At 46.4% G+C, this 14440-nt stretch overlaps 1 protein-coding gene across 6 annotated transcripts in view; it reads right to left on the minus strand.

The window, feature by feature from the left end:
• ACACA (acetyl-CoA carboxylase alpha) overlaps positions 1 to 14440 on the minus strand; it is a 217350-nt gene that overhangs the window by 35281 nt on the left and 167629 nt on the right. For all 6 annotated transcript variants that reach the window (XM_030536766.1, XM_030536765.1, XM_030536763.1 and 3 more), the window contains 2 exons: positions 12237 to 12333; positions 11330 to 11465 (listed from right to left, as the gene is read on the minus strand). In XM_030536766.1, the coding sequence (XP_030392626.1) occupies positions 11330 to 11465; positions 12237 to 12333 (233 nt within the window). The remainder of the gene's footprint in view (positions 1 to 11329; positions 11466 to 12236; positions 12334 to 14440) is intronic.

The raw sequence follows: 14440 nt of genomic DNA on the forward strand, positions 1-14440 counted from the left end.
AAACTGACACATCACATTATTCTGTTTGCTGGAATGTCACATTCATGCTCTCCTTTAAAAAAGCTGTGTTGACTCTTCCCCAACAAATTGCGTATAAATAATCTAGACCCCATCACCGTATATGTAGAGTAGGGATTATTTTTTCCAATGTGCACTACTTTGTACTTATAAACGTTGAATTTCATCTGCCATTTTTATTGCCCAGTCACTCAGTTTTGTGAGATCCCTCTGTAACTGCCCACAGTCGTCTTTGAACATAACTATCTTGAATTCATTTTGTATCGTCTGCAAACTTTGCCACTGTTCACCCCCTTTTTCCACATCATTTATGATTATGGTGAACAGCACTGGTCCCAGCACAGCTCCTTGGGGGATGCCGCTGTTTACATCTCTCCATTGTGAAAGCTGACCATTTTTTCTTACCCTTTGTTTTCTATCTATCATCCAATTCCTGATCATGCAAGGACCTTTCCTCTGATCCCAGGGCTACTTAGTTTCCTTAAAAGTCTTCAGTGACGGACCTTGTCAAAGGCTTTCTGAAAATCCAGGTACACTATATTGACTAGATCACCCTTATCCACGTGCTTTGTTGACTCTTTCAAATAATTTTAATAGATTGGTGAGGTATGATTTCCCTTTACAAAAGCTATGCTCGAGTAAGGAGTGCATGATCTGGTCCTCCAGTACTATAATATAATCACTGTGATGCCTTGTACAAGTTTCTACACTATAGAGCCAATTCACAGCAGGGGAAACTGAGGCATAATTTATGTGGTTACAAGAAAGTTACCCAGACTCTTATATTTAACAATAAAAAAGCTTTGCATTTCTATAGCACCTTTCATCCTAAAGCCCTTTGCAAACACACTCAGCTAAGCAAAACATCATCATAGTGAAATAGGTACTGGTATAATATCTATTTCACTGATGGTGAAAGTGAAATAACAGAATTGCTGAAGGTCATTCAAAATGCAGTGAAGAGAATCCAGGAATACTGATTCCTAGTCCCCTGGTCTAGCCACTAGAAAACACATGCTCCCTGTGTAATATTAATAGTGTATTTGAGTATGAAAGTACAAAACATTTCCCACACTGTGATAAATACCTTTACTGCAGCATTCTGTATTGTTAGAATGGGAAATACCACACTGAATTTAACTACTGCAGATGGTAAATGGTGCCATGTTTTAATGGTGCCCACAGTCCTGTGTTTTCATTGTTTGGGCAGTCCTAGTGCCTTGGCAGGGCAAAGATTTTAAAAACAGTTATTACCGTAACTTAACATACTGAATATGGTTTAAAAAGTTATCATGGCAAAAAGCAAGAGACTAGCCACCTTTAAGAACTAAATGGTTGCACAACTGTGTTCAGAAATACAGATATTTATGCTGAGTATATGAGCAAAGACAATTAAAGCTGGAATTCCTCAGTTTGTCTTTTTAAATTGCCTTTTTGTACATTTGAACATAAATAAAGAAGACCCCAGCAAACTGGGGGAAAAAACTAACATGAATGGAACTTCCTGGCCAGATTTCACTCCAATATGAATTCAAACCTGGGAATCACAAACACTTGAGAAGCAGAGTGTCGATTGGAAATGCTTACAAACCTTTCAGAAGAGCAGTGCTGTTTGTTATGCAGCATGATAGTCTGTCCATGTAACATGCACTTTCACATTCAATATCTAGGTGTTTACCTGCAGTGTGTGTCTGCATCTACTGTATATAGATATAAAATCTGCCAGAAACTGTTATTGCACTGTATGGGTAAATATTGGCAGTCAGATGCATCAAGCATGCTAGAAAGGCTGCAGACAGCTTTTTTTGTTTCTATAATGATGGGCAGTATGCCCTACTCCCTTGAAGCTGGAACAGATCTCATCAGTTTGGCTGGATTACCAGATAGGACCTTAAGGTCAACACCAAGCATACATCAGCTACATACACAATGTACCTCATAAACCCATTAAATATAGGCAGTGCTGTATTTCAACATCCAGGTAATCAGAGATTTAAAATGGCCTTTTCATTCTGGTTGAAGTTTGCAATAAGATTTTTTTGTTATTGTTATTTATAACTGGTCCCAGGAAAAAATAATAAGTGTAACATGAAAAACCAACCGAGAGTGACCCTGTAGCACCAGCAGTGATGCAGTTTAATATCACTGGGATTTGCATCCTATCAAACTATTCATGCTGAGTCTGAGACCCTGGTGCTAATTTCTAGTAAATTTCACGCTTGATGTCTCACTGTTGTGGGTCATTGCCGGTTCGTCTAAATAAACTGCTTCCAAATGGCTCCTCCATCTAAATATTCAAGCCAGTTTTTATAATTTAATTTTGCATTATGCTGAATAGCCTTCCGGCCAGATAGAGCTCGTTGGGGAAACCACCAATACCACCGTGATATGCCTTTATTTATTTATTTTACTGCTTGAATTAGACCTCCTAGGCTGACTAGTAAAGAGGTTCCCCCTCCCCCCCAAACTAATGTCAATTTTCAGCATAGCAAGAGCTGTCTCTAATCTTTTCCTACTCATTACACACAATTTTGGAGTCATTTTACCCACAGTGCAGTCGGCTCCTGGCAGTGTGTTTGTGTGCACTGAGGGGTGGCATAATTGTTTATTTTCCCTCCCTGCATAATCCCCAGCTAGCACTGAAACCAAAACTGCAAACAACTCCCCAAGGGATGTCGAAACTGACAAGAGAGGCTGAGACTTTCTACCAGGTCCTTTTACATGAGATAATATGGAGAAAACATCCTGACCCATATGTAAATCAAAATGGCTCTATTCTTCACCCTCTCCTCCTGTGCTGTTCTTGCCTCCTCCAAACTTATTCGTAGTAATATTAAGTGATATGCAAATACAAATATTGGCACTTTTGCTATATGGCTCCACAGCCCTGCCCTGCAGTTCTGATTCCAAAGTAAAATTCAGTTTTCAAGGGACATGACTAACAAAGGGCAAGTCCTCAAAGAGCATGGGAAGCAGACACAACAGCAACAACTCAGTCAGACTACATTCTATAGCTTCTTCTATGAGAGGATCTCAGCACACTTTACAAGCATTAAATAATTAAATCTCACAGCAATAGTAGAGAAACTGAGATACACAGATGTCAAGGGTGCATAGCAAAGTGGCAGAGATGGGACTAGAACTCAGATCTATTGAGGCCCATCATCTTGTGTTGGTGAGCAGTGACTAGGTTTCCTCTCTGGAAGATATCCTCATTCTCGGAGTATTCTGCAAACCAAATGGTGTTCTTTTCCTGTCATGCTAAAGAGACTAGCAGGCACTGTAACTTTTCTTCTCGGGGTTCGTTTATTTAAAGTTTATAGCACTTTCCTGGCGCTTCACAAAATTTAAAATAGTAATATCTGGCCCAAAATTCCAACAGATTGAATATTAACGGAGCAGCTTTATATTGTTCAATCCACACGACCTGACACCATTGCCTGGAGAGTCCATTTGGAAACAACCCTTGATACGACAATAATACAATATGAAATTATCAATGACTGTTACCCGCACAGCAGCATATGCCGATACATTTAAAAAAAAAAAAATGTTAACACTGTTGGCTAAACCAGCCCCATAGCAAAGCTGTGAGGATCTTTCCAAGCAGTAGGAGTGTCCCAAGATTAGGGTTTAATTGGCCAGGGTTAGAAGCTGTAAATTCCGTTAGCAACTAAGCTGCTGTTAAACTCCAATTACCCGTTTTCAGTGCTACTGATCTGGGCAATTCCTATCACTGTTTAAGAGGGTATGCGTACAAATAATGCAGTGTTGTTTAAGCTCAACAGAAACAAGGGTTCCTCACCTTCTCATTCTTCGAGATGTGTTGTTCACGCCCATTCCAATTAGGTGATTTCCAAGCCTAAATTCTGGAGGCGAGGCCGCAGTTGACTATTGATTGGAGTACTGCTCTACCAAAGGCCGCATTGTCTCTGGCCTGCCGGGTGACTGCATAATGTGCGGTGAATGTGTGTATGGAGGACCATGTCACCACTCTGCAGATTTCCTGGGTGGGAACCCGCACCAGAATACCCTGGAGGAAGTCTGCGCTCCGGTGGAGTGCGTCATGCAAAGAGGAGCAGGCACCATAGCCAAGTTGGGGCACTCCCGGATACAGGACGTGATCCATGACGAAATTCGTTGGGAGGAGACTGACTGCCACAGCTACAAAGAGTTGAATAGACTTCTGGAACGGCTTCGTTCTCTCGACATAGACGGCTCGTGCTCTGCGAATATCCAATGAGTGCAGCCTCTGCTCCCTCCTACTTGAATGTGATTTAGGATAGAACACTGAGAGGAAAATGTCCTGGTTGAAGTGGAACTGGGAAACCATCTTCGGGAGGAAAGTTGGGTGCGGTCTGAGCTGAATCTTGTCCTTACAGAACACAGTGTAGGGAGGCTCTGATGTTAGGGCCTTCAGCTCAGACACCCTCCTGGCTGAGGCTATCACCACCAGAAACACCACCTTATAAGAGAGAGAGAGAGCATGGAGCATATCACCAGTGGTTCAAAGGACAGCCCCGTCAACCTGGAAAGGACCAGACTGAGGTCCCAGGCTGGGACCAGCTGTCGGACATGCAGGTACAGCCTGTCGAGCCCCTTGAGGAAACGGCTTACTACAGGGTTGGCAAAAAACCGACTGGTTCTCAGTACCTGGATGGAAAGCCGAGATAGCAGCCAAGTGAACCCTTACTGATGACATGGACAGCCCCTGCTGCTTAAGGTGGAGAAGGTAGCCCAATGGTATAGAGGCGAGAGTGGGTGACAAACTGTGTTGTGTTGATCAGATTGAGAATGTCTTCCACTTGGCTGGGTAGGTAACCCTGGTGGAGGGCTTTCTACTCCAAGGAGGACTTGTCTTACCAGGTCTGAACAGGAAAGCTCCAGTAGATTCAGCCATGGTGCTTCCATGCCATTGAGGTGCAGTGACTCGAGGTTCGGGTGCTGGCGATAACTGTGATCCTGGATCAATAAATCTGAGAAGAGCAGCAAAGTGACTGGGGCTTCCATGGACATTTGCAGGAGTGACGCGTACCAGTGCTGGCAGGGCCAGACTGGAACTATATCATCACTGAAGCCTGTTCCCTCCGTATCTTGAGGAGAACCTTGTAAACGAGTGAAATGGGTGGGAACGCATAAAGGAGATTGTCTACCCCATGGCAGAAAGAATGCGACTGCGATGGAAGCCCGACAGACTCAGGAAGAGCAAAACTGCTGACGCTTCCTGTTGTGCTGTGTGGCAAACAGGTCTATCTGGGGAAATTCCTACCGATGGAAGATAGAGGAGTTTGCAACATCTGGGCATAAGGACCACTCGTGACCGTGGAATGACCTGCTGAGATAGTCTGCCAACTCATTCTGTACCCCGGGAGGTACGATGATTGCAGGTGTATTGAACACTCTATGCAGAAGTCCCACAAAATGAGGGCTTCCTGGCACAGAGAAGAGGAGCGTGTACCACTGTTTGTTGATACAGAACATCACCATGGTATTGTCTGTCATCACTGATGGACATTTCCCTGATAAATGGGTATAGAAAGTCTGGCATGCCAGGTGCACCACTCTCAGCTCTCTGACATTGATGTGGAGAGTGAGCTCTGCCTGAGACAAGAGGCCTTGAGTCCTGAGGTCCCCCAGATGTGCTCCCCAGCCCATAGCTGATGTGTCCGTCACTAGGGAGAGAGACAGCTGAGGACTAGAGAAGGGGGCCCCTGCACATACTACCTGTGGGTCGAGCCACCACAGGAGGGAGTCGAGAACCTGGCAGGGCAGGGTTACAGCCCTGTTCAAATTGTCCTGTGATGGCCAATTCACCGAAGCTAGCCACGACTGAAGAGGCCGAAGTCTGAGTCTGACATGCTGCACCACACAGATACAGGCTGCCATTTGTCCTAGAAGTTTCAGGCAGTTTCTTGCTGTAGTGGTGGGGAACTGCCCGAGACCTTGAAAGATGTTGCCAAGGGCTTGGAACCTCACCTCCGGGAGGTACGCCCTGGCCTGGGTCGAGTCCAGCATCGCCATATAAATTCTATCTGCTGAACTGGAGACATCGATTTCCCCTCGTTCAGAAGAAGGCCAAGATTGTCGAACATCTCTCTGACGAAGCTGACCCGTGCCTCCACTTCAGCTCTGGAGCGGCCCTTGATGAGCCAATTGCCGAAGTACGGTAACACGACTGCCGTGCACTTGGTGGACACTTGAGGAGTCTCTGACAGGCCGAACGAGAGGACTGTAACTGAGAGTGGCTGTTGTTCACCATAACCCTGAGGTATTTTCTGTGGGCCAAGTTATAGCTATGTGAAAGTACGTGCCCTTCAAGTCCAGGACGTTGTACCAGTCTCCTGGATGCAATGAACGGATGATGGAGGCCAAAGAGACCATGCGGAACTTGAGCTTCTTCATGAAGTTGGTGAGTTCTCGCAGGTCGAGGACGGGCCTGAGCCCGCATTTGGCTTTTGGTATTAGGAAATATCAGGAATACAAACCTTTGCCTTCTGCTCCTGAGAAACCTCTTCCATTGCCCCCTAGTGAAAGGAGCGAGTGCACCTCCTGTATAAGGAGTTGCTTGTGAGAGGAGTCCCTGAAGAAGGACAGGGAAGTGGGGGTGGAAGGGCAGAAGGGCACAGAATTGGATGGAGTATCCCCTCTCTACTGTGCGGGGCACTGGGTGGTCCAAAGTGATACGAGACCATGCACAGTAGAAAGGGGATAGTCGGTATGGAAAGGTAAGGCAGGGTAGATCCAATTCTTGTTCTGGTGCACTGTCCTCGACCGAACCTTCAAAAGGTCAATTTGGGGCCGGGAGATGGTTTGGCTTGGCCAGATCCCTGGCCTGATGATGGGTTCAGCCTTTTCCTGCCACTCCTATTCCTCCTCTGGGTGCCCTGTTGGTTCTATTGTTGGTAGAACTGCGGAGAAAATTGTGGTCCGAAATGTTTCTGCTGTGTGGCAGACGTACGGGGGCCCAGAATTGGAGGGTGGCTCCTGAGTCTTTTAGGCTATGAAGCCTTTCATCTGTCTTTTCGGAAAACAGAGTCACACCCTCAAAAGGGGAAGTCCTGAATGGTCTGCTGGACCTTGTACAGCAGACCTGAAACTTGGAGCCAGAGCCCTTTCTCATGGCCATGCCTGTAGCCATCACCCTGGAGGTCACAACAACTCTGTGTAGCACCGCCTGCCGGGAAGCTCATGAGATGAGCTTGCCTTCCTCAACCAAGGCCGAGAACTTGGCACAGGAGTCTTGTGGCAGCAGCTTTGCAAATTTTGCCATTGCTCCACATGTATTATAGCAGTGCCTGCTAACAATGGCCTGCTGATTTAAATGAGGAGCTGGAACCCGCCCATAGAATAGACCTTTCTACAGAAAAGGTCGAGTCTTTTCGCTTCCCTGTTCTTAGGAGAAGGTCCCTGGTAACCCTGCCACTCGTGCTGGTTAGCAGTGTCCATGACCAGGGAATCAGGCGGTGGGTGCTCATAACCCTTCAATGGCACAAAGTAGCACTTTTCATCGTGCTTGGCTGTGGGGGGCAATGAGGCTGCGCTCTGCCATAACATTTTGGTCATGGTACTTATAGTTTTGATGAGAGGAAGGGCAATGCATGCGGGTCCAGAGGGCGCTAGGATGTCCAGCATGGGATCTGCATCTTCTACTACCTCCTCTCCCTGAATGTGCAGGCCCTGGGCAACTCACAGCAGTAACTGCTGGAACACCTTGTCCTCCAGAGCTGGGGCTGTAGTGGTGCCCGCCAGTGCTTCATCTGGCAAGGAGGAGGAAGCCGCCCCCAAAAAGGATGGTTGTTCCCTCCCCTTGGTACCCACAGGGTTCCATGACTCCTGGGGATCCCAGGCTGGCGCTGACTAGGACGATGCCATGCCCATAGATACCTGGACGGAGGACACCATGCTGGGGCTGCAGGCGTCGCTGCCGATGCACGCACCGATGTTAATGTCGGTGCCGATGTCAGTGCAGCTGCAGTCATCTGTGCCAATGCTGATGCCGCAGCCAACGGCATCAATGTATGCGGTGGTGGTGCCTCAATAGCTGGCTGCAGTGCCTGAGAGATCTCCTGGGCTGCAGGTCCCTGAGGCGAGGAAGGCAGAATGAAAGTAGCCACGGCTGAGTGTGACCCTTAGCTCTGTCCCTGGCTCTGTCAAGAGGCCCAGGGTGTCCAGAATGGCCAGTGTGCTGGGTTCTCCCACTGCACGGGCCACGGTGCCAGGTAAGCTTGCCTCTCCTGACGTGACCTGGACCTCCTGCTCCTGGTGGTGCCGGGACGATAGGAGTCGGACTCTGACTCCGAGGTCTCAGAGGAGGAAGACCACAGAGGAGCTGCACTGTGGGGCACCAAGAGCTTGGGAACTGGGCTCTTGTTCCCAAACGACTGGTGTCAGAGGGCTCTGTGGAGAAGGCAAGCACTGGGACAGCATAGCCGGTTTCTCTCTTGACTGTACTGTAGGGCAGACCGGTGCTGTCAACACTGGCAGTGCGTTCCTCCTTGGAGGTGAGAACAGCGCCGTGAGATGCAACAAGTCCTGAGCCGCATTAAATGCCTCCGGGGTCTACGAGAGCTTCAGCTGCTGACTCCTGAGGTCCGGCAAGCAAGGTGGGGCCGGATTCACCCACCTTCGGGGGCAGGAGTCAACACGGACCTCACAGGTGACATGGAGCAGTGGCCCAACTGGGGTATCTCAGTTGCCAGCTCCTTAGATTTAGCCAGGGGAGAACAATCCCTCTCTGACTTCTTTTTCTTCTGAGGCACTGGCGATCGAGACTGGTGCCTAGCTGCTGAGTGGATGCAGGAGGAGCCATGACGGTGTCGAGAGTCTCAGGAAGAGTCCTTTCTTGGCACTGATTCCCTGGATGACAGTGCTGGGGCGCTCCGCACTGAGGAGGTGGTGCTGGGTCCCAGGTCTGAATGGGGGTGAAGAGCTGCCTCCATGAGCAGAACTTTGAGCTGCGGTTCCCTCTCTTTCAAAGTTCTGGAGTGGAACTTGTGGAAAATTCTGCAACAGTCCTTTTGGTGACCCTCAACTAGGCACCTTAAACATGGAGTGTGTGGGTCACTTTTTGGCATACACTTAGGGCAGACCTCCACCTTTTGAACCCCAGGGACTGTGGCAAACCACGGATCCGGGGATCGGGGGGGGGGGGGGGAAACCCCAACAAAACTTTAAATAACTAACTACAACACCACCAACTATTAACAACAAATAACAGAAAAGGCATGTGCTAAAGCAAGGGCTATGGGATGTTCCAGCCACCGTCACTGGTGGTAAGAAGGAACTGAGGGACTGGCGGGTTGACAGGGCTCTATATTGAGCACCATGAAGGCGCGACTCCAGGGGGCGCCCGGGTCAACCCGACGGATGCTGCTATGGGAAAAATTTCCGGCTGTCGTGCACGTGACGCACGCACACACCTAATTGGAATGGACATGAAAAAGCACTCGAAGAACTTACATTCCAAGCACTGCACACACAGGTTATTCCTGTTACCCCTCCAGTTGCCTACAAATGATTAGATAGGAACAAATGAAGCCCTAAGAATCCCACTCTGTTGTCAGTCAAAGAAGATACTGCCAGGTAAGACATTCCTTTCCTCTCCCAGGCCTGAGAGCAGGAACAGCTAGATTATTGGCCTGGCTGTGCAGAGCATCACTACTGGGGATGCACCCCCCTGTAGTAACTGGATTTGTTGTTTTAACTATTACACAAATATTCCAGCCTAGTAACCAAGATATAAGGAATCTAAAAGGGTAAATCTTCAGTAATGGGTACAGGGAGGTAAATGTAAAAAACTCTATTATTGGAGACATGGCCAGCCTGAAAGCCATATATCATAAGCAAGTGTTTCTTTACCTACGTATGACTCCCTCACAGTCTGTGCATCTCTTACCCTAGACAATGAAAATCAGTGATGGCACTTCCAAGTTCTCAGTGCTGTAGGATTTGGGTTGCAAACACCTGATGGAAATTTGTCCTCGCTGTAAAACCCATGTTTTCAATGCAATTTAAAAGAACAGAGGGAACATTTTTCTGTGGGTGCTGAGGGTTTGTTTTTATAAAATTAATTTTTTTTGATAAAGTGGAGTTGTCACCCTTAGGCTTGTCTACACTGGGGTTTCACACTGAGATAAAGTGTCAGCACAAGTCATGGATAACCTGGACACGGATTGTCTACACCAGAGGCTTGCACAAATGCAGCTATATTGGTGTAAAAAATCTAATGCAGACAAAGCCTACGAGTCAGACCCAGTGTAGACAAGGCCTATGAGCCTGGAACCCACAGCAATGCACCTTCAAGATCCACTTATAAAGAACACCGGAAGGAACTGCCACCTCCTAAGCAAAGGGTGTTCAAAAGAAGCCAGCCAGAGGAGACGGTGGTGCAAAGCCTGAACAATGCAGTTCTAAAATGGGCTACAGCTGATTTTATCTCCCAGTTTAAAGGGTCAGCTACCAGCAAAGACTATGCATGGAAACTGCAGAGTTCTGGTGACCACACAGCAAAAGTGACGGAATCTCTCTTTAAGGTTAGTAAAAGGGGCTAAATTTCTCAATTATTTTAGAACCAAGAGGTTTGGGTGTCAGACACCTTGATTTTCTCCCAGGCAAATCCATAGAGTTTCATGTATTTGGGATAATTAGGCCCTGGTGTTGGCTTTACTATGGTTTCATATTTAACTAAAACATTCCAACCATGTCCCCTGACTCCATTACATATGGTTCCATTTTGTGGGGCAGAATCATAATTGTGTTCTATAACCTGGCTGAAACCTGGTGCATTTCCAAGACTTCCATCCGGTAATGAACTGAAATGCAATACAAATCGGAACAGCATCAAAACAGGGGCAGGGGACAACCCTGATGTAAGCAGGACCTCTGAACTCAGATGTATTCATAGTATCAATTGGTCCAAGTATCATACAGGTTAGAAAGCCTACAGTTACCCCCGTTCATAGCAATTCTGTAGGGCAAGTCATAAATGCTTCAATATTCCTGCAGTCAGCTCTTGTCCATATCAAGAGAGAGACTGGACCCAGGCTGCAGCCAGAGAGGATGAAGCAGACAAGTCTGTGTGTGCTATGCCAGGAGAAGGCAGGTGTGCACTGGTTACACAGGACTACTAAGAGAGAGAGCTGCTCTCCACTATAACAAAGGTCAACTAGAAGGAGAGGGGAAAAACCCTGTAATCCTAAAGGGAAGTCGCTGACACTGTCAAAGCATATCACAGTTTGTTTCTCTTGATATCAAGAACCAAACCGACAGTCATCCTCAGCACATGAAAATATATCAATGGGTTGATAATCACCTTTCATTCCACCAGAAAAGCCTCTCCAGTTGGCAAAGACCATCAGAGGGAGTCCCTCCCGGTTGAAGTCTTTGATAGCCTGAGCAGTCTTAAAGGCAGAGTCCGGGAACCACACCTGACCAGCCTGTTGGATTATCTGTTGAGGGGGGAAATGGTATGATTTGAATGTTTTGTTAACGTGAGACTTACTATCAGAAGAAAACAAATAGATACAGCAAGAGCTCCGATCTGAAACCAATGCTGACCAGTGTAACAACCTGTTATAAATATTACAGGGCCACGGGTGCACTGGAAAAATGATGCACAAAGAAGGGTACTGACTCTAGGACTTTACAAAACAAAACGCTGATCCTGCAACTGACTTCATGTGAGCAGATCTCTGCACCCACAGAGAGCTCCATTGACTTCAGTGCAATAAGGAGACGAAAAGAGCACTAAGGAGAGAGGAACCAGGAGTGGAGACATAAACAGGTCAAGAGCCGGGAAGGCAGAGACAAGGGACATGAACATAAAGAGCAAGAATTTCACAAACGGGGGCAAGGTGGTCCGAGCAGCAGGAGAGGATGATGATTTTGGCTTCCAGATTTCCTGATTCTAAGACTTGTGCTTTAGCCATAAGATCCTTCCTCTCTTTCAAAAGAGAGCAGGGCTAGCCTCCACAGAGATAAGCCATCTCCTGCCCGTATATTCGGTATATCCAAGGCTCTCTCTCTGTACGAACAGAGCCAGCCAGCAAGACAGCCCATTCACCAGCTCTGAGAACAGCATATTAGCATACAGCCAAAGGCTGATCAGTTTCTTGTCTTGCGGGCCAATCTTCCAATAAATACAAAGAAACTTTTCAAAGAGGCATCTGCAGAGAATGACTTTAACCAAACCCCAGCACATGTTCAACAGCAAAACCTACCTTGGCCTCAGAGTCCAGGTTTGCAGGATCAGCAGGGATACTTAATTCCACTGTTCGGGTTTCTACGGCAACTACTCCTACAGGTATTCCTCCCAGTCTGAAACCAGATGAAACAAATCAAAACCCACATATTTTATCATTGTACAACTAGTCATTTTTTTCTAATCTGGCATCAAAACACTTGAAAATAAAAACAAGAGACAAACAATGCAAATGAATGGAGGGAAGAGTTCAGGCATGTGGCTGGATCATTTCAGAGCTGGATTTACAGCTCTCAGAATAAGATCTATTTATAAAACTAATACCCCCCCAACAAACCAGAGCAGAACAAACTGAAGCTTAGCATTTTGCACTAGGTATGGGACAGTTATGCACTTGCACAGGGCTGTATCTCTCCTAGCATGCCACTGCACAGATTTTCATAGAATAGAATAATAGAATATCAGGGTTGGAAGGGACCTCAGGAGATCATCTAGTCCAAAGCAGGGCAAATTCCCAGACTTTTTTTTTTTTTTTTAAACTCCAGTTCCCTAAATGGCCCCCTCAATGATTGAACTCGCAACCCTGGGTTTAGCAGGCCAAAGCTCAAACCACAGAGCTATCCCTCCCCTCCATGAAACTGAAACTGTAACTGTCTTCATCAGGAAATATAACCTTGAAGACCCAAGCCTTCTGAGCCGCCTATTTACAATCCCAATGATCCTTTCACCCACTACCAGTTGATCAAAATCCCTATATACCACATGTTTCACAGAAGACTGCATGACCCAACCACCCCAATTGCCCTGCACACTATACAGGGATCCCCCAAAAGTGAGCAATGGTGATGGGCAGATGGAAGGTTAGTGTTTTATCTATTAACCCTCACAGCTGCTGGGTCATTACGGAGGATAAAGGGGTCTGGTATATGAGCACAAGGAGGCAGGATAACACGTGTCAAGGAAATTCAGCCTCACTCTCCATTCAGTCTAAACTTCCTAAAACAAAAGGCAGCCACTTATGGCAACAGCTGCTTGCAATGGCTTCCTGATGTTGCACGAAAGGGAGTCCCAGCACAGACGATCCCTCTCTACTCAGCCATCTCAAGTTGGATGACAAGTTCCCCAGGCACCAAAAGTGACAAGGCCGATGTGCACTAGGGGGTTTGAAAATATTCCTATTCACAATGATTAAGAGTCTGGCTGGAAACTCGTAATTGCAGAAGCCGTCTCAAATCGGTAACTTATAACGTCTATATTAGGGCCCATGTGACCTAATAAAGAACATCTTTATCCAAGTATTACAGTTATTTATTGAACTTGAAAACAGCTCAAAACAACTTCTGTTTTCCATTATACTTCATATAAATTTCATCAGGCTAGCACATGAAGATGCTACATCTTGTTTTATAGTGTGTCCCTGGACAAGTTGCCCTGGAATAATAAAAGACAATTTACAGCCAACAGCACACATATTCCAAACATACATACAAAAGATGAGTTTTGGCAGCACTTACAGTAACAATCCCAGAAGAATACATTCATATTTATTTTTTCAAAATGCCACTGCTTTTGAAAGAAGTCAGCTCCACTTGTATTACATATACACGTGTGTAGGAGACTGAGTCCAAAGCAGCTCAAAATGTGTCAGATGAAAAGAAACTAAAAGTCAAGCCAGGTATATTCCTGAACAAAGACTGTCTGGCTTTGCTAAATAATTGATTTTGTTTGGGATGTTGGCTAAACTTATAGCAGGATCATCAAAGAACCTTACAAACATCCGATTAAATCTGAGAGGTAGGTTTTATACACAGTTTCTTGATGGAAAAACTGAGGCATGGAACCATTACAGGATTTCCTCAAGGTCAAACAGCAAATCAGCAGTTTAGCCAGAAGGAGCCAGCCGTTCTGCAAGATTTGCCATCTGATGGCTTTTCCTTCTTGGCAGCACGAAAGTGCAGGGAGCCTACTATACTGAAAGAGCTACAAAGGCTAGAGTTATTTTCAAGACTGGGATCTAAATCTCAAGCTAACACAGTATGTTTTAGAATCTTGAGCAGGTGCCACTTGCCACAAAGATAAGGGAAAGTGATTGTCCCAGAGAGGAAGGTGAGCACCAGACGCAAGTCCCCAGGGCCACTTGTCTCTGCAACGTAAGCTAGACTGAGAAAAGTCTTGGCAAGTGCTCGTTTGGAAAAAGTTGCAAGTTATTCTATGCTGGGATCA

This window comes from Gopherus evgoodei, chromosome 17, assembly GCF_007399415.2.
Source record: "Gopherus evgoodei ecotype Sinaloan lineage chromosome 17, rGopEvg1_v1.p, whole genome shotgun sequence".
NCBI lineage: Eukaryota > Metazoa > Chordata > Testudines > Testudinidae > Gopherus > Gopherus evgoodei.